This window comes from Talpa europaea (genome assembly GCF_964194135.1).
Source record: "Talpa europaea genome assembly, chromosome: 12".
NCBI lineage: Eukaryota > Metazoa > Chordata > Mammalia > Eulipotyphla > Talpidae > Talpa > Talpa europaea.
Window position 1 is genome coordinate 74,653,990 of NC_140079.1, and position 26,669 is coordinate 74,680,658.

At 41.9% G+C, this 26,669-nt stretch overlaps 1 protein-coding gene across 1 annotated transcript in view; it reads left to right on the forward strand.

Annotated features, from left to right (window-relative positions):
• Positions 1-26,669, forward strand: part of CALN1 (calneuron 1) — a gene marked incomplete at both ends in the record, with an annotated part of 361,441 nt that overhangs the window by 219,163 nt on the left and 115,609 nt on the right. Inside the window, one exon of the mRNA XM_084250618.1 lies at positions 2,490-2,602. Within this exon, the coding sequence (XP_084106744.1) occupies positions 2,490-2,602 (113 nt within the window). The remainder of the gene's footprint in view (positions 1-2,489; positions 2,603-26,669) is intronic.

Sequence of the window (26,669 nt, forward strand, 5' to 3'; positions counted from 1 at the left end):
TTCCATGTGGGTTGCTCTTTGGCTGGCTGGGGATCGAACTCATGTTGCAGAGGCTGCAGACAGCTTCATAGTTTGCTTCTTAACCCCTTGTGCCACCAGGGAGACCCTCATTACTCTTTTAAATAATTGAGGCTACTAGCAGCTGACCGACTCCCAACAGCTTGGCCACAGAGAGCAGCTCAGGGTTCAGTTCTCTCTCTGTACCAGGCCCCAGAGCACTCCCTGCAGAGAAGACTGGGATGAGTGTTCCTAGAACCTCTCCATGACCAGGCCTCCTGAGAGGCTGCAAAAGCACAGGCAGGCAACTGGGGCTAGAATCCTAGCCCTACTTCCTGTATGAGCTTCTGCAAGTTGCTGAGCTTTGCTGTGCCTCAACTTTCTTTCTTTCTTCTTTTTTTTAAAGATTTATTTTATCCATACAAGAACTGGGGTATAGGCCAGATGCGCGTGAGGGCAAGAGGATTCACCAGAGACAGAGCAGGTAACAGAACAGGCAGACTGACGAAATGCACTGCTGAGGGGAGCAGCAGGTGAGACAGGAGAGGTCTGCTTGCCATGTGGGTTGCTCCGAGGCTGGTGGGGATCGAACCAGCACTGCAGAGGCCTTGGACAGCTCGACAGCACTGCGCTCACCCACCTGCGCCACCAAAGAGGCCCTCAACTATCTTATCAATAAAATGGGCTCTGGAAGTCTTCAATGAACTAACACGTGGGGACTCCTGTGAACTTGCCCACCACTTTGTGAGTGATCAGTAAATGTCAGATTTTTTTTTTTAAAGATTTGTTTATTCATGCATACAGGAACCAGGGTACAGGCCAGATGCGCAGGAGGGTGAGAGATTCACCAGAGACAGAGCAGGGCACAGAACAGGCAGACTGATGAAATACACTGCTGAGGGGAGCAGCGGGCGAGACAGGAGAGGTCTGCCACACCATGTGGGATTCTCTCTGGGTGGGATTCTTGCCGGCCAGCCAGGGTTGAACCAGTGCTGCAGAGGCTGCGGAGAGCTTCACAGTGCTGCACTTAACCACCTGTGCCACCAGGGGAGGCCCAGTAAATATCAGATATTACAAACATCATCACTGGGGGGTGATGCTGTCTATTGAGAATGACATGCAGTCTGAGACTTTTTGGCCAGCCAGCCCCTCTATGAAGAAAGGGGGTGATTTGGGGTAAAGAGCAGAGTGTATGTATAAGCAGGTAAGCCTGTCTGAGACTTAGCACCTGTGGAGCTGACCTAGGAGAATGCTGGCGCGCTGGCCACTCTCTTCTTCCTCCAGGGTCTAGTGTTCCACTTTTGCAAATCCCAGGTGACTGTCTTTGGGCAAACACCTTGCCTTTAAGATAATTTTCTTGCTTTGTGTTTTTCTTAAAAGTGAAGTTCACATAATCTTAATGAGTCATGGGGATGTAATATTCAGCATGGCGAGTATAGCTAATACTGTATTGCATATTTGAATGTGGCTAAGAGAATAGATCTTAAAAATTCTCATCACAAGAAAAACATCTGTAACTATGTATGGTGAGGTATGTTAACTAGACATTGTGGTGATCATTTCATACTATATCCAAACAGCGGGTCATTATGTTGTATACTTGAAGCTAATATACTGTTTATCACAATAAAAAAGTGAATTAATAATTCAGTAGGTACAAGAATGTATTACCAGTTGATGTCCATATCAGAGCTTCTCTCTCCTTGATTCTGCCAGCTTTGAGTAATGTTCTTTTTAGAAATACTTGCTCATTTGAAAGGAAAGATGGTAACTCATTTGCTGCTTGAATTAGCATTCTAATGAGGGCTACTAAGGGTAAAATTTTAGATCTCTTTGTCTTGTTGAATGGTGAGGGAGCAATCAGTTTCATCTCCATAGTCTACTGACTATCCCACCTCATTTAAAGGCTAACCATCTCACTGGCTTGCCACACCTTGCTTATCCTCTAGGAAGTTGTATCTGTACTGGGAACTGTTCCAGGACCATCTTTCCTGAATTATGAGCATCCTGATGATGACATCTGCTCAGTTCTTTGAAATGGGGTTTGAATTAGGGCTCTTTGAAGGTGGTTACACTCTGAGAGTGGACTGATGAATCAGCAATTTGGCAAGCTCCTGTGAAGACACCGGGATTGGCTTCACTGGTAAGGCCAATAGGTGAACTCTTGGTAGAAATACCCTCTTCTGCAGTCCCAAGGCTGCAGAATTCCACACTGATGACTCATGGAGGCTTGGACAATTCCTGGAAGGTCTGCTTTTGTCTAAGTTGGCTCAAGTCCACAAATGATTATGTGGTATTGGATGTACTAATAATGGCCAGTTTCTTGTGGTATTTTTGGTATTTCAAGAATGTTACACAATGTTCAGTAATGATACCACTACTTCTTCATTGGTTGAGGCCATGCCAAGGACAAAAGTGTAGAGTTACCTATTGGGCAGTGGGTCAATTTCAGCTGCTTTTCAACTCATGGTTATATCTCTTCTTTCTTCCAGGGGATGGCCAGGTGGATTTCGACGAATTCATGACAATTCTTGGTCCCAAACTGGTGTCTTCAGAAGGTCGAGATGGTTTTCTTGGAAACACAATAGACAGCATATTCTGGCAGGTAAGTAAGAATTTTTTAAGATTAAGTTTAACAATCAACATGAGTCTATGACTAACTTTTCACTCTGAATTCTTGAGCTTCTGTTGAGCTCAAGAAGATCTCTTCTAGACTGTTGTCACATACAGTACATGAATTGGCTGTCTAAGTTGAGGTCCTTACTAAGTCCTCTAAACAAAGACTGAAAAGTATGCTCATTTAAGATTTAGAAGAGTGAAATATCTCTTTCTTCTCCTTATATCAGAAACAGTTTTTACATTTTTGGAGAAATGAGTGTCTTCTACTTCTGATTCATGAAATTCTTTCTCCTCCAAGTCTTAGAAAGTCCACACTGGTATTGTTTGAGCCCATTTCTGTCCCTGGTTCCAGGAGATCCTGGTTGCCTCATGTGTTTGGATCTTGAGGTTGGAGCTGCAGATGTAGATTTGGGATTCATCAGAGCTGGTGGGTGAAATCATAGGCAAGGACAAGCTCATCAAGGCAAGCTGTGTATATGAAGACTGCAGAGAGATCCGGGACAGGGGAGCAAGGTGGGCTCTGACATCCACACTGCAGTGTACAGTGAAGGAACACTGTCTCCTAGATCCGTGGTGATGGTCAGCACAGGCTCTTCTCCTATAGGAGGACTTCCATGTGCCCGCTCACCATGTGATGAGAGCAGTTCACATGTAACCTTTTATGAATGACTCCACACTCAGTGAGACAGACAGAGTCCTCTGGCAGAAATGAAAAATGAACGTCTTATTTAAGAAGATGGAAAAAAATTATTTCCCATCTGGTTATCTTTCTGTCCTAGATCCACACTGGATGTGCATCTGGGAGATGCTTTTGCCCTTTGTTTCTGTCCTTCTCTGCTTACCCTTTATTCCCCACTTTGAGTGCTTTGTACTCTGTCTCTGCCTTCAGGACACACTACAGCCTGGAGAACTGCAGGTCCTTTGAAGCTCAGTCCTCTTCTGACCACTCCCCCTCTCAGGGGAATGTGCTATAGGTATCTAATGAACACCTTCAGTAGAGGCCTCAGGTCTTCCAGGTTTTTCACAGTAGAGCATTTATACAGCAAAAGAAAACCAAACCAAAAACAAAACATTTTTTATACTATATTGACTGTCTCTAGCATAATGCAGACATACTGTTATGCTCATGAAGCCTCTGTGTATGTGTCTTACCCAACATGCTCCTCCTTCCGAGGTTGATAAACATGTTGGGGAAAAGAGAATAAAGGGAAAATTCCATTTTGAAATAGTTAAACGAATGCAAGCATCACAGATTTGTGGCTGTGTCTTCCCTCTCCTCCTGGTGCTTATCCAGCTCAAACTTTTATGATTAGCAGAGAAGAGAAACATTGATCATTCTTGGTAGTCAGCCTTCTCTGCTGAGCCCCAATCCCATCTTCCCATTCAGAGACAGCATGAAAATATGATACTTAAAACATCCAGAGCAAAAAATGGTACTGAAAACATCCAGAGCACTCAATCCTTCCTGGAAAAAAGTTCATGTTCACCGCACTTCAGTGGCTTTTCAAGTTTAAAAGGATGCTGTGTGTGTGCATGTGTATATATGCGTGTATATGTGTGCATGTGTACATGTGTGTGTTTGCTATGTGTGTTAACTTTGTGATGGTGGTTGAAGATGGTCTAGATGAGCAGCAGAAAGATAGGTTTCTGCCTCTGATTAGCTGGCAAGGGATAATAATATAAGGAAGCACTGATATTCTTGGAGGGTGCAGACCATCCATCTTCAGCATTCCGACAAGGTTTCGCACCAGGGACAAAATCAGTTTCCCATGGAAACAGATGTATTGGTATACCTGGAAGGGCACATTAATGATATACTTGCTACATAATACATTACAAGAAAAGCTAGTGACATAAGACAGCAATACATATTTTATCTCACACATTTTCTGCGGGTCAGGGATCTGAAAGCAGTGTGGCTGAGTGGTTTTGGCCAGGCTCTCCCATAAGGTTGCAGTCAAGGTGTTGGTTGGACTGTGAGCATCTGAAGGCTTGATGGGGGCTGAAGGACACGCTTCCAGGCAGTTCATTTACACAGCTGGCGAGGTGACGCTGGTGATGCTGTTATGGCAAGGGACTGCTGGCTGCTGCATCCTTCTGCGTGCCCTCTGCATAGTGTTGCTTAGAGCGTGCTCATACTGGGGCAGTGGGCTTTTCTGGAAGTGAGAGATCCAAGAGAGTCCAAGGCAGAAGCTAGGATGTCTTTCATGACCTAGCCTTGGCAGTCAAATATCATCATCTCTGCACTATGCGTTGGGTACCCAGGTCACCCCGGTTCACAGTGGGAGAGGACTCCTCCAGGTGAGTACCCAGAGGCAGGGATCAGTGGGGGTCCTCCTGAAGACGGGCTGCCACACAGATGGAGATTCTGTAATTGGGCTTCAATTTGTGGTTGCCGCCAACGCTGCTGTCACAGCCTTTCATGTTCCCAGGCTTTGGTTTCTTCCTGCCTTCAGGGAAACCTGTGACTGTGGCTGTTCTCTGTGCTCTGATAAGTGATCCTACCAGGCACTGGGCTTGTCTTGCGAATTATATCTGTTCTCCAGTGCTCTTCTGAGTGGCATTCCAGCCAAGATGCCAAGAGTAAAATAAAAGCAAATGGGATGCTGCAGAAACAGCTACCTGTCAGTTGGGGCTTGCTTCAATGATTATGATCCCCTGACTCTCTGCAGGAAATTGGTATCAGTGAAGAGGGAATGTCATTGGCTATTAATGATATCTTCCTTCCTGAGGAGGGTTATCTGGGATCCCTGCCCCACAGTCTGTCTTCCCAAGTTCCTCAGCCTTCTGAGTCACAGATTTCTTGGTAGTCAGTTCAGAACATCTTTCTTATATAGCAGATGAAATTTGGGATTCTTATCCTTCACTCATCAAGTTACTCTGTGTTTGCTGTTACTGCAATGATATTTTTGGGAAGGAAATGTGAAACTGTGCTTGGAGTCAGCCTTAGGACTTCGTCTAAATTAATGGTGGAGAGAGGGGAGGAAGGGGCTGGGGGGAACTGGGCCCCAGGACTGGGGCATGGCTGTCATACCTGTGCTTCAGGTTGATTACAACTACCTAGCAGTGGGGTCCTCAAAGTCTCTGCTGCCCCATTATTCACTTGCACCCCACCCCATGAGTCCGTTGTATCAAGAATGACTCTTTAATACAGTAGACACTCCAAGTAGCAGAGGAGAGCACCCCACCACTGTAACCCAAGGTTGACCTGAGCTCCTACCGCTGACCTCTACCTTGGCTTTCAGCATGGTGCTAACCTGTCCTGCAGTGAACTTGTGCACAGCACACTTGGCCAGATAATGACAAGGAACCAAGGATCCAGGTAGATCAAGCAGCTCTGCTCACTTCCATTAAATTCTTCTCCTTCTAAAGACAGAATCGAGTCCCACCCTTAGCTCAGAGAGCTAAACCCTATGTGTGTTTTAATATGGATGTCATAAGGTGCAGGCAGACATCTGAGCTACAATGAGTCTGGAAATCTACTGGGGACACTCTGTCTAGAACTGGGCTCCTTCGCTCACATGTCATCGTAGTCACCAACCTCATTTCTCAAGACTTCACTAATGTCAAATTTCTGTTTTATTTATTTACTTGCTTGTTTTTGAGGTAACATTGGTTTATAACCTTCACTTTTTTATTGTAAAGATAGCTGGCATTCAGTAGGCAAAGGCTCTTCACACATCAAAGCTGGTACTAACAGGATTGCTCTCCCCCCAATGTTTTGTCAACATGCCACTGTATCAGAGCTTTGGATCCAAAGCTGCTGATCCTCATTATTAATCATCTAATGGAACCTAAATAGCTTTCAGCAGCAATGCCCATCACCAGGCCTGTGAGATTGACAGCGAGCACTTGAATCCCCAAAGTGATTTTACTGCAGGTGCAATATGGAGTATAGAAAGCATAAAAGTCCACAGTGCATCTCCATGTGCTGTTTCTGAACCAGCAGCTGCAGCATCTGGGATTATTAGGCATGCAGATGCCTGGGCCCACCCCAGCAAACATTGAATCAAAGACACGTGGTGGGAGGAGGGTGGTTTGGGGAGGCAGACTCTGAGTTTCAGTGAGTCTTTGGGTGATGCTCCCTCAACTTTGCAAGTCACTGAGCCCCAAAGAATTTAGTGACCTGGCATGCTGGGCAGGCATCTGATCAGGCTGAGGGGTATGACTCAGTGCTTAGTAATTTTGGCTTTGCTTTTATTTATCCACATTCATAAGTGTAATTGGTCTTTAGTCTACAGAAAAAAATTAACTTTTTAAAAGGTAGAGAAATTACATGTTCATGTATAATTGATTTGTGTGTGAGGTTCAGGGACCCTATTACAATCTGAGTGTTTGGAGGCTTCCCCCTACCCACAACTAGCTCTCCAAAAGCTTCGGGGGTGGTCTGAGAATTCAACTCACTTTTGATGCTAACTACACAGAGACAGCAACAGATTTCACAGGTTAATTAAGGGCTCAGTCCCCCAAGCTGCTGTCCACAAGTCCAAACTGTCACCTTTACTTCTGACCAACCAGCTATAAATCGAAGGCGGGTTAATGAAACCCCCTCCTCCTCTAGCATAAAATTTGCTAGAATTTGCTAGAATGACTCATGGAACTCAGGTAGCCTGTTCACTCACTAGATTACTGGTTTATTGCAAAGGTCACTAAGGACTGAATCGACATCCAGATGAATAGGAACATAGGAGTTTACCAACGAGGTGGCATGTGGAACTGGACTAGTCCCCCAACATGGAGGCTTCATTACTTAGGCATGATTGAAGGAATCTAAGACCACTGGCAATTTAAAGCTACCCCTCTCTCCTCTGCCATTAAGTTCCAACCCACTAATCATGTTGTTGTTTCTCTGGCAATCAATCCCCATCAGGTCACCTCATTCCCATAACAATAGACATCTTTATCACTCTCAGACTTAGGAAATTCCAAGTCTTATGGGAGCTGTGAGCCAGAAGCTATGGATGAAGAGCCAATACAGTTGAGAAATATGCTTTGGCCATCTGAATGACCAACTATATTTTTTTCTTGTAAATCACAATATCACATTTATAATCTAGGAAATTATTTTCTAAACATTAAAGCAGTGGAGGAATTATAAAGAGCAAAGTAATAAAAGATTTTAAAAAGCTAACAGGCAAAAAATGGCAATTGAGAGACAAGTGTATATAAAGAGCATTTCTAGCACGCTATGAAAATCTCTTAGTATGACAATAAAAATTAAAAGTTTAATCTCACTAGAAAGCTAAGAAATATAAATTGAAACAGTGATTGGATGACAGTGTTTTCTATCAGATTGGAAAAGAATAAAGCATAAGACTTAGTGGGGTCAAGAGTTAGATAAAATTGACAAACTCACTATTGGTGAAAATGTTACGTTGTACAACTTTTCTGAAGATTGTCAGTGATACTTAACCATAACTTTTCAAATATTTAAACCCTATAGTAAAAGAATAATTCTGTGTCTAGGATTCTGTCATATGAAATTAGTTAGAAGTATAGAAAAATACAGTTACAAAGATAGGATATTGTACCATTATTTAACATAATATTTCCACTCTACTGTCTGTATAGAGATTAAATTTACAATAGAATTACCTTGCTGTTCTACATCTATTATATATCCATTTATATTCATAGACAGAAGAAAACTGGAGAAAATGTAATAATTCTGACAACACTAATTATTATGGATTGGAATAAAGATGAATGTAATTTTTTCATCCTTTGCCTTTTCTGAAAGTTCTACAATTAGGTCATGTGATCTATTCTGTATTATTCAATGAATTTAACAAAGTCTCAAATTAACAAAATCACATTGTAAAGAATGAAAAGAAATATAAGGTGAGGTCCCCTGAACAAAGGAATTTCTATCTGCACGGATCTTGGGGTCCCACAGGGGGGCACAATTGTTTTTTATGGTGAAAAAGGTGATGGAAATTTCTAATATATTTGTCTATTGTTATGATAATGCACAAAGTTGTTATGAAAGTAAAACATTTAATGAAAATTGCTGCCCCAGCTGCCTCTGAATGGCAGTCCCCTCCCAAAGCTTTCTGTGACCTTCTGCTTCAGAAGCCACAGGAGACCCCAGGCTGCTGCAGCACCCTGCCCCCCAAATAGTCACTTTAGTATGCTGAAAATTCACTTTAGGAAAATAAGTAAATTTTATAATAAAAAAAATTGAAAGAAATTTAGAAAGTGCCTTTGAAATTAATTCATGACTGGTCTTAAGTCTGTGGTTGGGATGGCTGACAAGAAGGCAGCCAGGGAGAGGAAAGTCACTGGTCACAAAGCAAAGTCCTGGTACCTGTGGCTTCATTCTTATATCCAATAGAATCTTCCCAAGTTCTATGTAAAGTTACGTTCTTTATTCTATCTTCTTATCCTTAAGGATCTAAAACACAGGGTTTTTATGTAATGGACACTGTAAACTCATAAAATGTAGAATTTCAAGGTTATATAAATGAACAGGGCAAGAGAAAAAGGAAAATGATTGGACTGATTCTATTGTTATAGGACAGGGAGAGGGGCAGCCCAAACCCCACAAACCTGCCTATTCTAAATGGGTTCTGCCATTTACCGCATCAACACAAAACATATGAGACTTTAATGGGAAGGAACTATAATAAAACCAGGAAACAATACAGGAAAGGCAAAGAGTCTAGTTTTTAAATGAAGCACCCAAAGTTACCCATCCCCTCGTGGGTAAAAGTCCATCCATATGGGATCAGCCCAGAACAAGGCCCCAAAGCCTGCCACAAGTCTAAAGCATCTTCCAGTGGGGACCCACAGAAAAGGGTCAGAAACAACCAGACAAGCCCGGAAGGAAAAGAGCAAAATTAACATCAAGATAAAAGCTGCCCTTGTCACCTCCCCATGGGTCTCACCCACGTCTGTGTCACCCTGTCCACTACCAAAAGACAAGCGCAGTTTTTTTTACGTGTCTTTAGGCTCCATGCGCCTCCTCCAGGTCTCCTGGCTCCATCCTGCTTCCTTCCTTCCTCAGTCTCTTCTGCAGCTTCTCCTCTCCCTGCTCAGCTCCACCCTCTCTTGGGTGGGGCAGGGAACCTCCCCCTTTCTTGGGGACCACCCTGTAACACTATCAGGGGTAAAGTCTTGCACTGAGGTTCAGAGGGAGCAGAGGAAGACATGCTCCACCACTCTCCACTGCTCTCCGCCGTTCCTGTCCTGTGCTGCTGTCCTTATATGTTCAGTCTCTCAGCTCAGGTGTGCCCATTACGCATGCCCTCACCACTCTCCAGGTGATACCATCAGGCATGCATGTAAGACCACAGGTGTCAATCATATATGCTAATGGTAGGAGGGCAAAAAAATCCTGTTAACTTCCATTTACCCTACAGTATCTTTTTTTAATTATTTTATTTTTTTTTTTATGTATTTATGCAAGCCTGGGTATAGTCAGAAGCGCGGGAGGGTGAGAGAATTCACCAGAGCCAGAGCGGGGAGCAGAGCAGGCAGAAGGACCGAAGTACACTGGTGAGGGGAGCAGCGGGCGGCAGGAGAGGTCTGCGTGCCATGCAGGACCCTCCTCCGGTGGCTGGGGAGCAGCCGGGGATTGAACCGGCGCTGCAGAGGCTGTGGGCAGCTTCGCAACCCAGCGCTCAACCGCTGCGCCACCGGGGAGGCCCTGCCCTATAGTATCTTTATTAAAAATCTGTTGAATCTAATAATATGATCATATAATTATTCTTTGTTTGACTTATTGATATATTTCCTAATATTAAACAATTTTTACATTTTTGGGATTATCATTAGTTTTTATGGTGAGTCATTTTCTTACTGTAATTGGAATTTGTAATGTAATCTTCAGATTTCATTTGCCATTAATTTTGATTTATTACATATTCAGAAATAAAAGCAGCTTACAGTTTACAAAGCTGTAAGCACCATCATTTGGTCATGAAATGTTAATAGGGGAAAATTAATTTGTCCACTTCCTGTCTTTTTTTGTGATCTATAATAAATTCAGGACAGTATGGAATTTATTTATGGCTTTGAATGTGATCCAGCTAGTTTGAGAAAACTGCTTTGATCTAGTGGCTGAGGTAATTATTTGATAAATTTTAATTTTCCTTTAATCTATTCTGAAAATTTATATTTAAGAAATCTCCGATATCTTGAGAGTAATTTATTAGCCTTTTCTTATATATACATAATATTATTTAAAATTTATTTGAAGGTGTTATCCTTTACCATTGTTATAGCCTCTCTTAATTGCAATTTTTCCTTTTCTTATTCCTTGCTAATTTCATAAACCAGAAAATTGTGCATTTTTTGAATATTTGAGAAACTTTACTCTTCTTTTCAATAGGCAATTTACTCCCTGTTTCCTGTTGTGGTATTTTGGGCTGTTGCCTTCATTTCCTTTCTCCTGCTTTCACTGGTTATTATTATTTATAAAACTGTATGAATGAAGGAATTTAACATGAACTTTACTCTTAGTAGAGCTCTACTACCATGCAATGTTATCATTTATACATATGATCTACAATTAAGATTATAGCAGTTTTGTGGGAAAATATTTCTGAATACTTTGTTTAAACATTTATTATTAATTTCTCGTTTTATGGCATTATAGTCATAGTCACTTATATATTATTTTCTTCCTGCTATTCATTGTGTTCATTTGTTGTATCTCATAATAGGTTCAATTTCTGTAAATTCAATGTGGTGACTGAATAGACTGCTTTTCCAGTTTGTAGGAAATAGAACTATTGATATATGTCCCTTGTGCCCTTTTTCCACTAATAATTACACTAAAATCTTTAATACCCTGGTTTATTTTGTATATACTCAATCTGTCTCAGATTGGCAGTTTAAGTTCTATCTGAATTCTGTTTCATTGTGTGTGTATGTGATATTGTCATTCATTCTTTTATCGATTCACTCAACAAGTGCTTTATTGAAAGCCTCTTGGAGAACCAGCAAGGGGTGAGTAAGGGTGAGGTGTCTTGTTCTCATACAATTATTAATCTAGTGTGGGGGGGGAGTGGAGAGACAGACATTAAATAAACAGTTGATAATAAGATAATCTCAGATAATATTAACTTCTAGAAAGTACACAAACCAGAATAATACAATAGAGAGTGTGAGGGAGCACATGAGTTTAAACAGTGGACTTAGCTCCAAATCATGAGTAAGCTCTAACTGTCAAGCTCCAGGGAAAGTGCTTACCTGGGCAAGGCAATAGCAAGTTCCAAGGCCCTAGAGTGGAACAAAGTTGCCTAGAATTTTGTGGGCAAGGGAAGACTGGTAGGAGAAGAAGTTGAAGATATCAGCCAGGGCCAACTCTTGCGGGATGACGTAGAACCTCTGTTAGGTTATGGGTCTAGCACATTGCTTTTGAGATTAATCTAACAGCAATGCAAATGGAATAGAATCTTATTTCACTCTCATTTAAAACTATGTTGCCTTGTCCTGTGAACTTCTTGGGTCTGATACGGGCTCCACAGACTCCCTCTGACTCACTGCTCTGAAATCCTAGGACGTTTCCTCTTGACATCTGCTCTCCAGGCATCAGGAAGGAAGTCCTGGGAGGGAAAGCAGAGCTCAGATCCTTGCAGAAGATGCACACATCTCTTTTAATTAAGTCCCATTGGCCAAAAGTTGGTTACACTTCTTCACCAGCAGCAAGGCAAGTCAGGAAATGTAGTCTTTATCCTAGACAGCCATATTTCCAGATATTAAAATTGAGAGTTTTCTTACTATTAAGAATGAATTGGCTTATTTCACTGAGCATAATTCCTTCTAGCTCCATCCATGTTGCTGCAAATGGCATGAGTTTATTTTTTTGATTGCTGAATAATATTCCATTGTGTACATATACCACATCTTCTTGATCTAGTCATCTATTTTGGGGCGTTTAGATTGTTTCCAGGTTTTACCTATTGTAAATAGTGCTGCAATAAATCACTTATAGCAGGAATATAGGGGAACCGAATAAGACATCAGTGTAAAAAATAATAACAGTACAAAACACAACAAAGCAAAAACAGACATTATAAATCAGAGACATCCTGCAGGGGAGAGGGAGGGAGAGGGATCAGAGGGAGGGAGGTGCACAGGTGACTGAGGTGATGGTGCATGGGTGCATTGGTGAAGGAAATTCTATGGGGACTATACCTGAGGGGGCGGGGGGGGAAGCAAATATTGTTTAAAAATGAACAATGATATAAAAAATAAAATACTGCAAAAAAAAAAAAAAAGAGAGAGAATGAATTGGCACTGAGTTCCCTCAGACAGTGTTCCCAGAACAGTGTCTCTGGTCCCATCAAGGCAAGGCGTTTGGATGTGGTTTCAAGGACTCTTTGGAATGTTTCAAACAATGTAGTGCCATGAGTTGATTTGCATGTATGCTTTAATTTACCCTGCACTACATCAACACTGCTGTGTTGAAGAAGGTGTGTGAGGAAGGGCAAGAACGGAAATGAGGACTAAGGAAGTTATTTTGGAAGTCAAAGAGATGTGATGAGGGTTTTCACTAAGGTGGAAACACAGAAGTTAGATGGGAGCAGGTAGAGGCTTTTTTTTTTTTTTTTTGAGTAAAAAAAGATTGAAATTGTGGTATTTTCACTAAGTATCCATTATTATCATTATACCTAAAAATAACCTTCTTGGCCCATCCACTATTTTTGTCCTGAGTGTTCTTTTCTGATATTACTAACCCTCATCTCATTTTCTTTTTATTGCTTTTACTGGATAAATCCTTATCTCTCCTTTCCTTTTTAAAATGCCTACCTTTTTAGGTGTTCCTCTCTTTATAAGAATGTAGTGTCAGATTTATTTTTATAAGCCAGTCTGGAGAATTTGTCTTTTAATGGAGTGATTTAATACATTGGCAAATCTTTTATAACTGATGTTTGTTCACAGTTCAGTAGTTTCATATTATTCTTTTTGATATCAAGCTATGTCCTTTGTGTTCTACCTTTGGCTATGTTGTCTTGTGTGCTTCATCTTCTAAATTAAATATAGTGGTAACTCTTCTTGTTATAATCCTCTTACTGATATTTAACTTTATGAAAATGAATTTAAAATGATACTTGTCTGAATATTAAAGTCAAAGGAATGAATAAGTTCTTTTCTTAAAGCAAATTTTGGCTTTTTTTTTTTTTTACTTATTCCTACTGGCACTTCCCAATTTACCTTAATATATTCTAGCAATATATAGTCTGTTTAAAAATATTTTTTATTGAAATGGTTGTAGATTCATATGTGGTTTTAGAAATAATTCCAAGATATACATGTATATTCTACCAAATTTCCTCCAATGATAACCTCTTGCCAAGCCATGGTATAAATATCATAAATAGAATTTTGACATTGATACAATTCACCAATATTCTTCAGATTCCCCAGTTTTACTTCTGCTTACACATGTGTATGTACACATTTACTGCTATGCAATTTTATCATACGTTAGTTTGTGTATTTACCATAGTAATCAAGATAGTTCATACTTTCTTTCCATCTTATTAAGTGAATTCTACTGATCTGTCCTCAAGTTCACCCATTATAACCTCTGTTCTCTCTACTCTTCTGTTCTACAGCCTTTTAAATTTTATTTTTTCTTTTATTTCCTTCCTTATTTTTATTTGTTTCAAGAGAACTTGTGATTCACTGTTGAAGGATTTTTATGATGCCTGCTTTAAAATCCTTGTCAGATAATCCCAATATCTGATTGATCTTGGTGTTAGTGTCCCTAGGTGTCTGTTCTCATTCAGGGTGTGATTTTCTTGGTTCTCGATTTGATATGTGGTTTTCTATTATGCCCTGGACATGTTACCTAATAAATTAGTAGACTCTGGATTCTATTTAAATCTTTCATTTTAGTAGGCAGTCACCCTGTTTAGGTTTTAGAGATAGTCGGGTGGCTTCCTTATGAGCCATGGTTTCAGCAAGCTTCATTTCAGAGCCCTTGTGGTGATCTTTTGGTGTGTTTGTTTTATCTGGATCTATAGGGTCCATTGCTTCCCTCTGATGCTGCTGGACAGGTGGAAAGGATTTCCTCAGGCAAAGGTGACAGATGTTATTCTTTGAGGGCTGAGAACCTCAGGCAGGAAAGAAAAGTCTCAGAGCCAGGTGTGTTTTGTGGTGGGCATCACTCCTGCCTCTGGGGCACGGAGAGTTGCTTCCTAGGCCAGGTGCTGTGATAAGATCCATTGTGCTAGGTTGGGGTGGGGGTGGTCTTAGCTGAGGCTTTTTTGGAGTGGGCCATTTGTTTGGGTCCTTCTTGCTGGGGTCAGCCTCAGTAGCCTATAAAATCCAACATTTTCATAGCATTTTGCATAGTACTACTTTTCCCACTGCCTCCTAGAGGGAAAACTAAATTGCTTTGGTTGAATAATAGTAGAAACACTTCATGCGCCAAAGAATTCATCTCTTGGAGAATCATTAGTTTAGTGAAAATATTGATCTAGCCTTCATAAGCGAAACTTGCTGAATTTTGTTTAGTCTGTTGTTTCTCAAATCATGCAACGGTGATGGTGGAATCTCGTTTTGAACTTTTCCTATTAATACGTACACCCTCAGTATTTTCAGTTCTAAGGAAAAGAAAACCTGACTATGACATCAGTAGTGAAGACACTGATCTGACTTAAGAAGTCTGGAATGGCCATCAGGACTGGAGCAGAGGTCCAGGGCTGTCATCTTGGTCTCTGATCAGCAGTCTTGAATTCCACCATCCAACAGCCTCATGGAAGTGCTTCCTTGCCCAGGTTGCCTTCTGGCTGTGGGGTGGCTGCTACAGCTTTGGACACTAGGACTGTGTTTGGAATAGGGTGGACAGGGCAGCCAAAAGTCTTTCCTCTAATAATTCTCTTTCTTATTAGAAAATGGAAAACTTTCTTGGAGATTCCTATCAGCATTTCTCTTTAAATGACTTTGGCCAAAATAGAATCACATGCCTGTTCCCTGGCTGCAGGGAAGATTAGAAGATTGGTACCTGGCAAAGAGGAAGGCAGCAGATTGTGACTAGCTTAGATCTGTTATGATCCGCCCTTGGGGCTGGACTCACTGTTCTCCTAAATCAAATCAGCTCTTTGAGAAAGGGAGATGAGAGGTAAGTCGCTGTTGAGTATACCCCAAATGGTACCTGCCATAACCTTCTAAATACAATGGCAGGCAGAATACATCTTTGGAAATACTTTAGGTACCTGTCCTTTGTTTTCTTATACTTTCTAGAAAACAAGTCGGAGGATGATTCAATTATATTATAGAGGACTTGTTTTGTTTTGCCCAGTACTCGTAATTTTTTCTTTAAAATCATAGCTTGGGCAGGATGGGCCTTTTTTATTGCTTTGGATCTTAGAGAGCTCTTCTGTATATCAGCTCAGGACTTTCTTTCTCTCAGAACAGTTTCCATTATTCTCATTTTAGTTATTGCTTCTGCTCTTACTGCTTTGCTTTTCTCGTGTAGTCCTCAAGTTGAACTTCTGTTTTCTTCCTTCTTATTTGACAGCTTCTCTCCCTGTGTTTTGTTCCTCTTCCATTCACATTCTATGAAATTCTGACATTGGAACTCTGCATATTAATTCTGATTTCCAGAGTGTATGGCCGGCTGTGTATGACCTTCAAGACAATTCTAACGTTTACTTCTCTCTTACTTAAATCCTTTTCTGCTCCTCCCACCCCATAACATCCTGTTTCTGTTCCATAGTGACCAAGTCCTTGTGGGTGCTTTGGGGACTCTAAGATTTTTAAAGCATCATCATTTTTGTGAACAGTGAAGTTTTTGGAGTAATTTTTTTTTCCTCTAATCAGCATAATGTTTATTTCCCTTTGTCCTTCATTATCTTTCCAAAACTACTCTGTTAGCATTTTTTCCCCCTAATCCACATTGCCCCAGTCCTGGGATTTGTCACAGAGCTCCAAGGCTATTTAGCCTGGTTTCCTGACTTCCTTGGGTCTGTGTTTTTCCTCTTGTGGTTCAGAGCATCGAGTTGGTGGTTTCTTTCTACATCCTTCCAGGAACATGGCCATTAGTGGAAATTCCTCCCAGATTTTGGCCTGTGGTCTTCTCTTATCTTCGGTTCACAGTTGGTACTGAAGATCTTGCCTTTTCATTTATTTCTGTGTGTATTCTCTGGGGAAATTAACCAGGAAATAGAGTTTGGCTCCAGGCCAGCATTCATAACCAGTTGGTGGATCGTTGGGCACTTCCCAGGGTGGCAGAGTGGAGTCGCAGGAGCAAGCGCAGGGCTGGGGGCATGGAGTTTCACCAGTAGCTTGGCTTCTCACTTGCTATAGGACTGTGAGCCCATGACTATGTTCCTCACAACCCCTGCTTCCTCAGCCATCACAGAAATAGCTACATGACAAGGTTGCTGTGAGATGAAATGGGGTACCACACTGAGGGACTCAGCACACAGTCACTCTCATGGTATGCCCAGTCTCCCCCTCGCATTCCCTGTGCCCTAAATGGAGATGGCGAGCTTCCATTCAGACCTCTCATTGGCCAGCTCTGCTCTCATGGCCTGGATCAGAGGCCTGTACCTGGAGCTTTCCTCAGAGCTTGGGTCTGTTCTGTATTTAAAGGTAGGTTTTGCAAGGGTTATAGGCTCGGGTGCTGAATTTGGCTTTCAGACATACCCCGCTTATACCTTTTCTTTCCCTGGCATGACATTTCCAATGATCCTTTTTGAGAGGCAACCAAGTGTAATGTTAGGAGCATCAGTTGCTTGTAAAGTCCAGATCTGCCTCTTTGAGCAGTGGGACCACAGTTAGACTTCTCCTTCTCTCTGCTTCATCTTCCCATCTTTCAATTGGGGGTTAATGATTGGCCTGCCTCGTGGGGTTGATTGAGCTGTGTGAAGCTTAGAAAGGTTCAGAACACTTCCTAACACTTGGTCAGCATGGTCTCCCGGGTGATGAAGATGATGACAATGAAGATGATGGTGAGGACAACAATGGTTATCATCATCACCATCGTCATCACTGGACCCTCCCACTGTTGACTGTCATGTCTTGGCACCAAGTTCTGCCGGCCAGATGCAGCTTCCACTCCTGCAGCTGAGCTACCACCCTCCACCCCACCCCATACTTGTATGCCTGTGCCCGTTGGGCCCAGGGAGCCAGGTCAACCTGCCTTCCCATCTGTGTCGCCCTGCGGCTGTCACCTTCTTCTCTCCCAGCTATATTCACCCAACACTGTGAAAGATAAAGGCTGGAGACTGCAGAGTGTCCTTAGAGGCAGGGAAAGAGAGACAAGCTCGCCATCCAGAAAGATTTAGGCATTTATCTGCCTGAAGGCAAGAAACTGAACCAGATGATCCTTCAAGGTCAGGCCTCTGCTTTTAAAGCTTTCAAAGATTCCACTTCTCCCACAGGACAGAGTCCCAGATTCCAAAACCCTTTGCCATCTGCTCTGCTTACCTCCTCAGCCCGGTGCCCCCAGCAACGCCCTCAAGAGCTTACCCTACAAACCTCTAAAATGGCTCACAGTGCACACCAGACCGCATCTCCCCACTGCCTCCTGTTTCCCACCCATCTTCCTAGACCCAGGGAAACCCTGGTGCCCCCACCCTGTGGCTGGCCTGCTGTCTCTTAGCAGTGCTCACTGAGAGACAGACTGCCCCTCTGCCCCAGGTGCTGCTCCTGTCCTCCCCTCCTGCCTTGGCTTATGTAATAGCATATGGGCCGGCAGCCTAGGCCCAGTGGTTTCTGATGCTAACAGGATGCTGACTAAGTACAACTCGTGGCATCATCAAAGCATGACTTTATTTTTGTCCTGTTGTCCCTCTAAAATATGTCCACTCACTGTCACGTCATTCTGCCCCTAGATGAAAACTCTGAGACTTTTTCTGCAAGACTTAAAAGAATTAAATATTTTACTCATTTAGAAAAGTACAGAGCGAATGTGACAGTGTTATGTAACAAATCAGCCCTATTGAACAAATGGTATCAGGAGGCAATCATTGCTTCAGAATTTCTCAAGAAATCAAATATTATAGCCTTGTCTCAAGTGCCTTCTTTCTCCCACTATGCTAATGTTGGTTTTCATCTTTTCTATTCACATTTTTATAATTTTGCTATATATGTATGTTCTGCAAACACTCATTTGCTTTACCACTTTACATAAAAGGTGTCTGCTGCCCATGATGCCACCCTGGGCTCAAGAACCTGTCTCCACTCAGCCGGCTTCCCACATGTGGACTCATCTCAAAATTTCATCTCGATGGTGTAATACTGCAGCTAGTTGGTTTTTCATTTTTAAGCATGATCCTATTTATGATTTACCCATGTTGATATATGTGCAATTAGTTTAAATGTTGCAAAATATTCCATTGTGCTGTCAGTGATAGATTCTATCACGCCCAGTGGGTGCTTTAGATTGTTTCCAGGTTTTGGTGATTACAAGTAGCGCCACTATTAAAACCTTCTTAAATCCCTGTGCACACACCTCTTCAGGATTGAGACCTGAAAGTGGAATTGCTTTGCGAGTATGTGTGCACACCTTTTCAGCTCTGTTAAAATTTGCTAGTTGTTTTCTAAAGATCTTGTTCAAATTTACAGCCCCCTTATTCCTTTGTGAGAACGCCCACCTACCTGCACCCTTTGCCAAAATGTAGAGTGTGTGATTGTATTTCATCATTGTGACAGTTTCTTCTGTTTCAGTTCTGCAAAGACCAACCACTTCTCCCTATGTGTAGATCACTGGGTTTTCTCTTTTACAATCTGCCTGTTCAAATATTCTTTGCCAAATTTTCAGTTTGGTGGTATGTCTTTTCTTATTGATTTGCTTGAATCACTGTTCTGTTCCTACCTCTCCATTACTCAGTGCTCCTGGTTAATAGCAAAGGTAGAATCATTAAAGTCTAGATGGTTACAAACTCAAGCTAAATCACCATGTCCTCAGGAGATAGAGAACTTCTCTCTTTCTCCAATAGAAACATCTAGATGAGATGAGTAGAATACTCGAGGTATTGTGACTGTAACTACAGGATTTGCAACTCCATGCTTTTGTTCATACACTGTCTCCAGCAACATCGCTGCCTGCTGGAACTTGTCAGCACTACCAGATGCTCTCCTGACTTCTTGGGGGCAAGTTAACCATTTTATGTGGAACCCAGTTGTTCCATTTTGTAACACCATTCTTGCTGAGTTTCATGTGTGTCTGTTTTTGTTCTGCTATTGTGATTCTTGGGGAAGACTCACTAACTCTTCAATTATTGTTTCATGGGATGAGTGGCTCCTGATGCCCGGGCAACATACCCTGACTTACACACCTACAGCCTTGATCAAGCGTTCACCTTGAGTAGGGTCCTGGTGTCTTCTCAACCTCCTCATTTCTGGGGTCAAACTTCTGCCTGTCCTGTCTTGTTTTCTCTTGCTCCCTCCAAGATCTAACTCTCTCTACAAGGCTGAGATGTCCTGTTCTGTTTCACCTGAATCTACTACCTTCACTAGCTAGAGAGTCAGGACGCTTTTCTCACCCTCCTTGCAAGAGCTAATTTCTTTGATGAATGGCTCACACTGCATAATTTATGGAAATTTGGCAGGGGAGGGGGAAAGATTAGCTAGAGCTCCATTTGTTTTAATAATCTTTCCAACTATTGTCTTTTGGTTTGGTTGATTATCTCCTTTACATTTTTTTTTTTTTTTTGTGTGTGTGTGTGGGACCCTCGCCTGTGGCCCAGGAACCCGGGAACGAACCAGCGCTGCAGAGGCTGCTCGCAGCCCAGCGCTCAACCGCTGTGCCACCAGGGGAGGCCCCTCTCCTCTACATTTTATACTGTAATTTATGAATAGCTTTTCGTTAACTTAATTCCATTCTATTTATGTCCAGTGTTTCTGGGTATTTTTTCTTGATTTGTCTTTGTAAGCAGCATGTAGTTTTTTTTTTAAAACTCCAATCAGATAGTCTTTGTATTTAAATAGATATGTTTAATTCACTTTGTGTGTGTGCATGCATACCTGCGTGAGAGAGAGAGAGAGAGAGAGAGAGAGAGAGAGGTTGTATTGATATTTTTGGATTCCCTTGTATTACCCTTATTTTGTATTTTCTGCTCCCCATTGGATACATTGAATTCTCTTACCTATTGAATAGCTTAACCCCTCTCCTTGATTTTGAAGCTATACATTATAAAATTATATATATAATTAGATGTAACACAGTTCCATTATATGTATTTCTATTATTTTACAATTAAAATGTTGGCTTTGACATTATTTTTTTACAAAGTTCAAAATTTTTCAGTCTCTCCTATGATCCTCCTAAGATAGTGACCACTACCCTCATGTCCTCGACTTCTGTTGTCTAGAATTGGGTGACTCCAGTGATTTTACAGATCTGGCCCCTTGTATTAGCACCCAGAGGTGGCTGGAACTCTGTGGCCTTCTTTCCCCAGCAGGGGAGCCCTGTCAGTGAGTCTGGCCCAGGTTCCTCATCTCATTAGGGGCAATTTTAGTCCTTTTTCTCCAGCAGGAGAGGAGTACCCCATGACCTCTGTCTGGTTCTGTATCTGAAGCCAGCAGCCCTCAGGTTCAGGGCAGTTTTCTACCTTACATTTGCTTCAGTCTTTGACTTATAGAAATGACCTCTACTAGGGCTGTGTCTGTCTTTATCCTTACTTATATGGCAGTCAGGTGGGGGGTGGTGCTCAAAGTAGATCCTTCTAGTCCCCTCTTGACCGGTCCCATGCTCCTAGATATTGAGCCTCTTGAGAGTAAGAACTACTTTTATTTGTATGTCCTGTAATTCTGTTCTAGTTATGTCCATTTCTGGGTATTTTTTCTTGATTTGTCTTTGTAAGCCTCATGTCATTTTTTAAAACTCCAATCAGGTAGACTTTGTATCTGCACCATGCTGGGCTCACAAGGCAATGTCAAGAACTGTCATGTGTGAGATTCGATACTGCTCTCAAGCTAGTGGGTGAACCTGCCCTAGCTTCGTGACAGAGACACAAGACTCCCGGTCAGAGACAAGGATGGTTGCTGATCGCCAGACCATCCTCACGGTCAGTTGCATCCCTGAGACGCACTTCCCACAGGTGATTTAGGAGCACCTGTGTCACTGCATTAGCTTACAGGAGAGGACCCCTGAGCTTAAGAAACCTGAGTCATCTATAATGGGCAGTGTACCTGTCTGATTTGACCTGGGAGAGACACACCATTTTTAACATACTGGACCGTAATCGAACTTGCCCTTTGGAAGGCCCTGGATCCGCAGCTGCCTCTGCCTCTTTCCTCAACACTAGATCCCCTGGAATGTTCCTCTGCTGGTTCCCTAAGAATCCTCTTGAGGGCCTCCCTGGTGGCACAGGGGGTTGAGCACAGTGCTGTGAAGCTGTCCTCAGCCTTTAAGGGCAAGTTCGCTCCTCTGCCAGCAGGGAGCAACCCACCCAGCGCAGCCAACCTCTTCTGTCTTGCCCGCTGCTCCCCTCTGCAGTGTATTTCAGTACATCTGCCTATTCTGCTCCCTGCTCTCTCTGGTGAATCTTCTCACAACACAACACCCCACCCCCAACCTGCAACTCTGGCCAGTACCCCCACTTCTAAAAAAAAAAAAAGAACCCTCTTAAGTCACGATTTTTTTTTTCCACACTGGCTCAAGATTTAAGATCCTGTGTGAGTGCATCTGGTTGGACAAGCCTTAGGCACACAGGTTGACTTTTTGAGGATTTATTCTGAGAAGCGGGCTTAAGACACTTTGTAGGGAAACTTCCCTTCTTATGTAAAAGGGGATTCACATCCTGAGCCTGTATTTTGCTTTGCACATACCTTTGGTCTGTATTAGTCTGCTTTACTTGATGGAGATGTGGGTAGACTTGTGTTTGTTTGTTTTTTAGAAGTCACGTATTAGTGAGATTATGTGATATTTGTCTTTCTCTGTCTGACTTACTTCACTTGGCATAATGCCCTCAAGGTCCATCCATGTTGTAGCAAATGGGCAGATTTCCTCTTTTTATGGCTGAATAATATTCCTCTGTGTGTGTGTGTGTGTGTGTGTGTGTATACCACATTTCCTTAATCAGTTCCACTCTCATGTACAATTATGTTGTTTCTGTATCTTGACTGTTGTAAATAATGCTGCAGTGGGAAGTGTGGGGAGATGATTTTCGGAGACAATGTTTAAACTACCTTTCTTTTCAGTGACTGAGAACATAGATGGCACTAACCAGAGAGCCAGTGTGAGATGGGGGCACGAGAAGAAAGAGACCAGAACATGTTTCAAATTCTTTCCTAGATGCTTGCCTCCTGTGGGCCTACTTGTTCGGGGTGGGTCTGTGCAGGGAAGCACATACATCTGTACATACACAGCACCCTTCGTTCCCAAGAGGGGAATTTGAGCCGGTGACTAACCGGATTCAGTGAAAGTCCCAGCTGATGTGAAGCCTCTTGTGGGTCCCTCATGGGAGGACAGGACCTTTGCCCCTCAGACAAAAGGTTAATGAGAACAGAGAGCAAAATATCTCAGGAGGCTTCTTCTCAGTTCCCAGAACTGCTGCCCAGGTGGAGCCTATGCTGGGCTGGCTTCCAACCTAATTGCTAATTTGAGCACAACTGCCCAAGTCTAGGAAGTGGTTGCACAGTCAGGACCAGCGCTGGGACCAGGTGATGACCTGCTCCTCTCCCTTGTGCTCAGAAAGTTCCTTCCAGCTGACAACAGGGCTGGGCACAGAACCACTGTTCTTTTTTTTTTTTTTCCCCAAGTCTCAGCTGTCTCTGTTGCTGGCTGTTCCTTAGAACTTGCCAGTGTGAGTCTCCTTATTCTTGCCAGCTCATCCAGGCCACAGAGTGTGACTGTGACTGTTGTCCACCAATTCTGTCCAAGGGCTTTGAGGCATGGAATGAATATAGTAAAAGAAAACATCCCAAGAACTCAGTGGAGCAAGTGCCCAAAAGTAAGGGCAACCCTGGTATCCGTTCCTTTCTTCCCAGAAGACAAGGAACTGGCAGTGACACTGCCTTTCCTGTGAGGCTGATCCAAATTAATAAAGATGATTAGGTTTTCTATTACATTTTTGGTTGAACTGCATCAGTTTCCCCTAGGTAAGGCAGGTCAGCCTGTATTAGAGATACCTCATTTCTTAGGCATTTTCAAGAAATGGGGTTTTATCACAGCATCTCCCCACAATTTTTTTTGCATATCTAAGATCTAAGGTAATTGGAATTAACTGCTACTTTTTAAGTGTTTTTAAATGGAAGCTCTGAGAGACATTGATAATTAGCATCCTTTTATACCCTCAATTAAGCTGCCAAAGTCCCTAGCAGTTTTCTTTTTTCTTAAGTTATTTAAATATAGCTCTGTAATTTTATTTACCCAATTTGTTTATTTGCACAGGCAGCTCTTTTTGAATGATAATGAGGAGGAAGACTTGGGCCCTACTCATATCAAATTATCATAAATTCTAAACTTGCCAAGTCCAAAATTCTTAATGAGGTTTTACAGTGTATAAATGGCACTTTGGTTTTAAAAGTCTACATCATGAGCCAGGAGAAGACACATTCTTGTTCTAATCGCCGTGAGTCTTTCTGTATTATCTCACAGACTCCTATCAGCTAGTTCATCCACTTTTTTTCTGTGTTGCCAACATCAGAGATAGGGACCGCCTTGAAGCAAATTTCAGTTTTAAGGGAATGTGTTGATATATGTCTGTTAAAGTAGCACAGGATTATTTTTTAAAAGTGTATTGAGCCCCTACTTGTGCTGAGAACTATGAGACCACCAACCAGAATATACCAGTGTTGGCCCTTAAAGAACCCACCACCCACTTTGGGAATGGTCTGAAGGGTTCAAAGGGCATCATGGTCATGACTTGCTGAGCATCCCCAGGGCACAGTGCTGGCAGCATGTCCGCCTCTTCCTGCGCTAGCATCAGATGATGACTCCCAGCTGCAAAATCTGGGAAACAAACAAGAGATCACAAGAGATCACATGGTGGCCACAAGACACGCAGATCTCTCAACCAGCCTCTCTGATTGCAGCTGAGAAAACCAATGCTTGAGTGCTTTACAGGAATCCAATTAGGGGCATTTAAAACGCCTATCAATCATTGCCAAGCACACGTGCCAGTAGGCTCCATGTCAAAAGCTGTTTGGTAATCAACAAGAGCAGCTCATTAAAATCCATTAAATTCCCTAAGTTGGAAATTGATTGCTCCTTCCATGCACACCTTCTAAATCTCATCTGACAGCTTTGTCTGACATCATTTATCACTTGTGACACAATACTAACAGAGAAGGGGACATACCTTTAGTCAAATTATCACACTTTGGCTCTATTTTTTTTTCCTGCAAATGTGGAGGTGATTGGACTCTTAGCAGACAGAAAAGAAGGTGAAAATATTCTTCTTTCAAATAGAAACAAAATGATTTTAAAAAAAAAAAATGCATCAGATGTGCATGTAAGCATTCTACACAAAAGCTCCGTAACTTGAAGTCCTTTGGGAAAACAACTTTGAAGTCAGATAAGTTTCCTTTCCCCAAGCATGTAACAATATTCAGTGGTGAGTGTGTTGTGTTGGTAACAAAATGCAAACCTCCACATTAAAACAGTGTGGGAAGTTCAGAGCTAGCTGAATATCATTGGTAAGTTTTGGCCCTGTGTACCCACAGAAGGATGAAAGTTTCATAGGGATATGAAAAATGCGCTATATCTGGGTCAGGTGTCGGGAGGCCTTTGTGTGTGCAATTGTTGGATTCATTTGTGGGTTATAACCTGTATTCACCATTTCATAGTTAGGTTGAACTTGGACAGATAGCTCGGACTCTCATAACCTCTGATTCTTTACCTGCACAATGGAGATTCCAGTATGTCACTACTTGTGGTGTTGTGACAATTCAGTGAATATTGTATATAAAACACCTCCTGTGGTAACACATAGTAGGACACAGGAGCACATAGTAGGATTTCATTAAGATTCATTTGTTGTTTTAAGTTCTTTTCACTTCCCCTCTAAAATATTAATGCTGCATTTGGACTGTCTAACATAAGATCTTTAAAATTACTGACATGAAATATCTTTGCTATGGAGGACTTTCTGTGGGGTTTATGGCAAGTATGATACACAGTGAAATAGCTAGGTGCATTCTGCCTTCATTGATTTTTTTCTCTTTTTGGCCATGTTTCCCCTGTCTTTATTGAGATACAATTGAAATATGACATTATTCACATTTAAGGGCACAATGCGATGATTTAATGTACATACATATTATAAAATGATTACTACATAAAGTTAATTAACACCTCTACCACCTCACATAGTTATCATTTTTTAATTGTTGTGACAAAATTTAAGATTTATTCTCTAGTAATGTTCAAGCTGACAATATAGTATTATTAACCTTCCTCACCATACTAAAGATCAGATCTCCAGAAGTTGTTCATCTTATAACTAGAAGTCTCTTTTCCTATGAGTTCAGTTCTTTTAGATTCCACATCTAAGTGAGATCATACAGTATTTGTCTCTCTCTTTCCTAGTTACTTTATAATAGTGTCCTCCAGGTTCATCAATGTTGTCTCAAAAGCAAGATATTTTTTTTATGCCTGAAAACTATTCAGTGGTGTGTGTGTATTTGTTTTTTCACATTTTATTTATCCATTCATTGATTCATTTATCCATTCATTCATTTCCTTATCTTGGCTATCATAAAAATGCTGCTCTGAACAGGGGATTGCATATATCTCTTTGAGAGTCATTCTTTTCCTTTGGATATATACTCAGAAGTGAAGTTGATATTTTTAATGGTAATTATAGTTTAAATTTTCAGTTCTATTAATTTTTAGAAGAACTAAAACAGTACCTAAAGAATACTTCTAAGCGTACTAAAACACAGTGGGCAGTACTACAACAGTGCCCAGGGACTGTGCCACGGTGGGGGACAGATCACTGTCTGTGAATTCTCACCATGTGCTCAATTGCAAGACACCACTCCATCTCAGGGGCCAACAACAAAGGGTCTTGTTTAACCAACAGAAGATTGGAGGAAAAGAACGAGTTTCCAAGGTTACAAGTGGCCAGCTGTCTCACCCCAGATAGTATCCAGTAGTTCAGTAGTTACAAACAAAGGCTGCTCATACGAGATGGCATTGT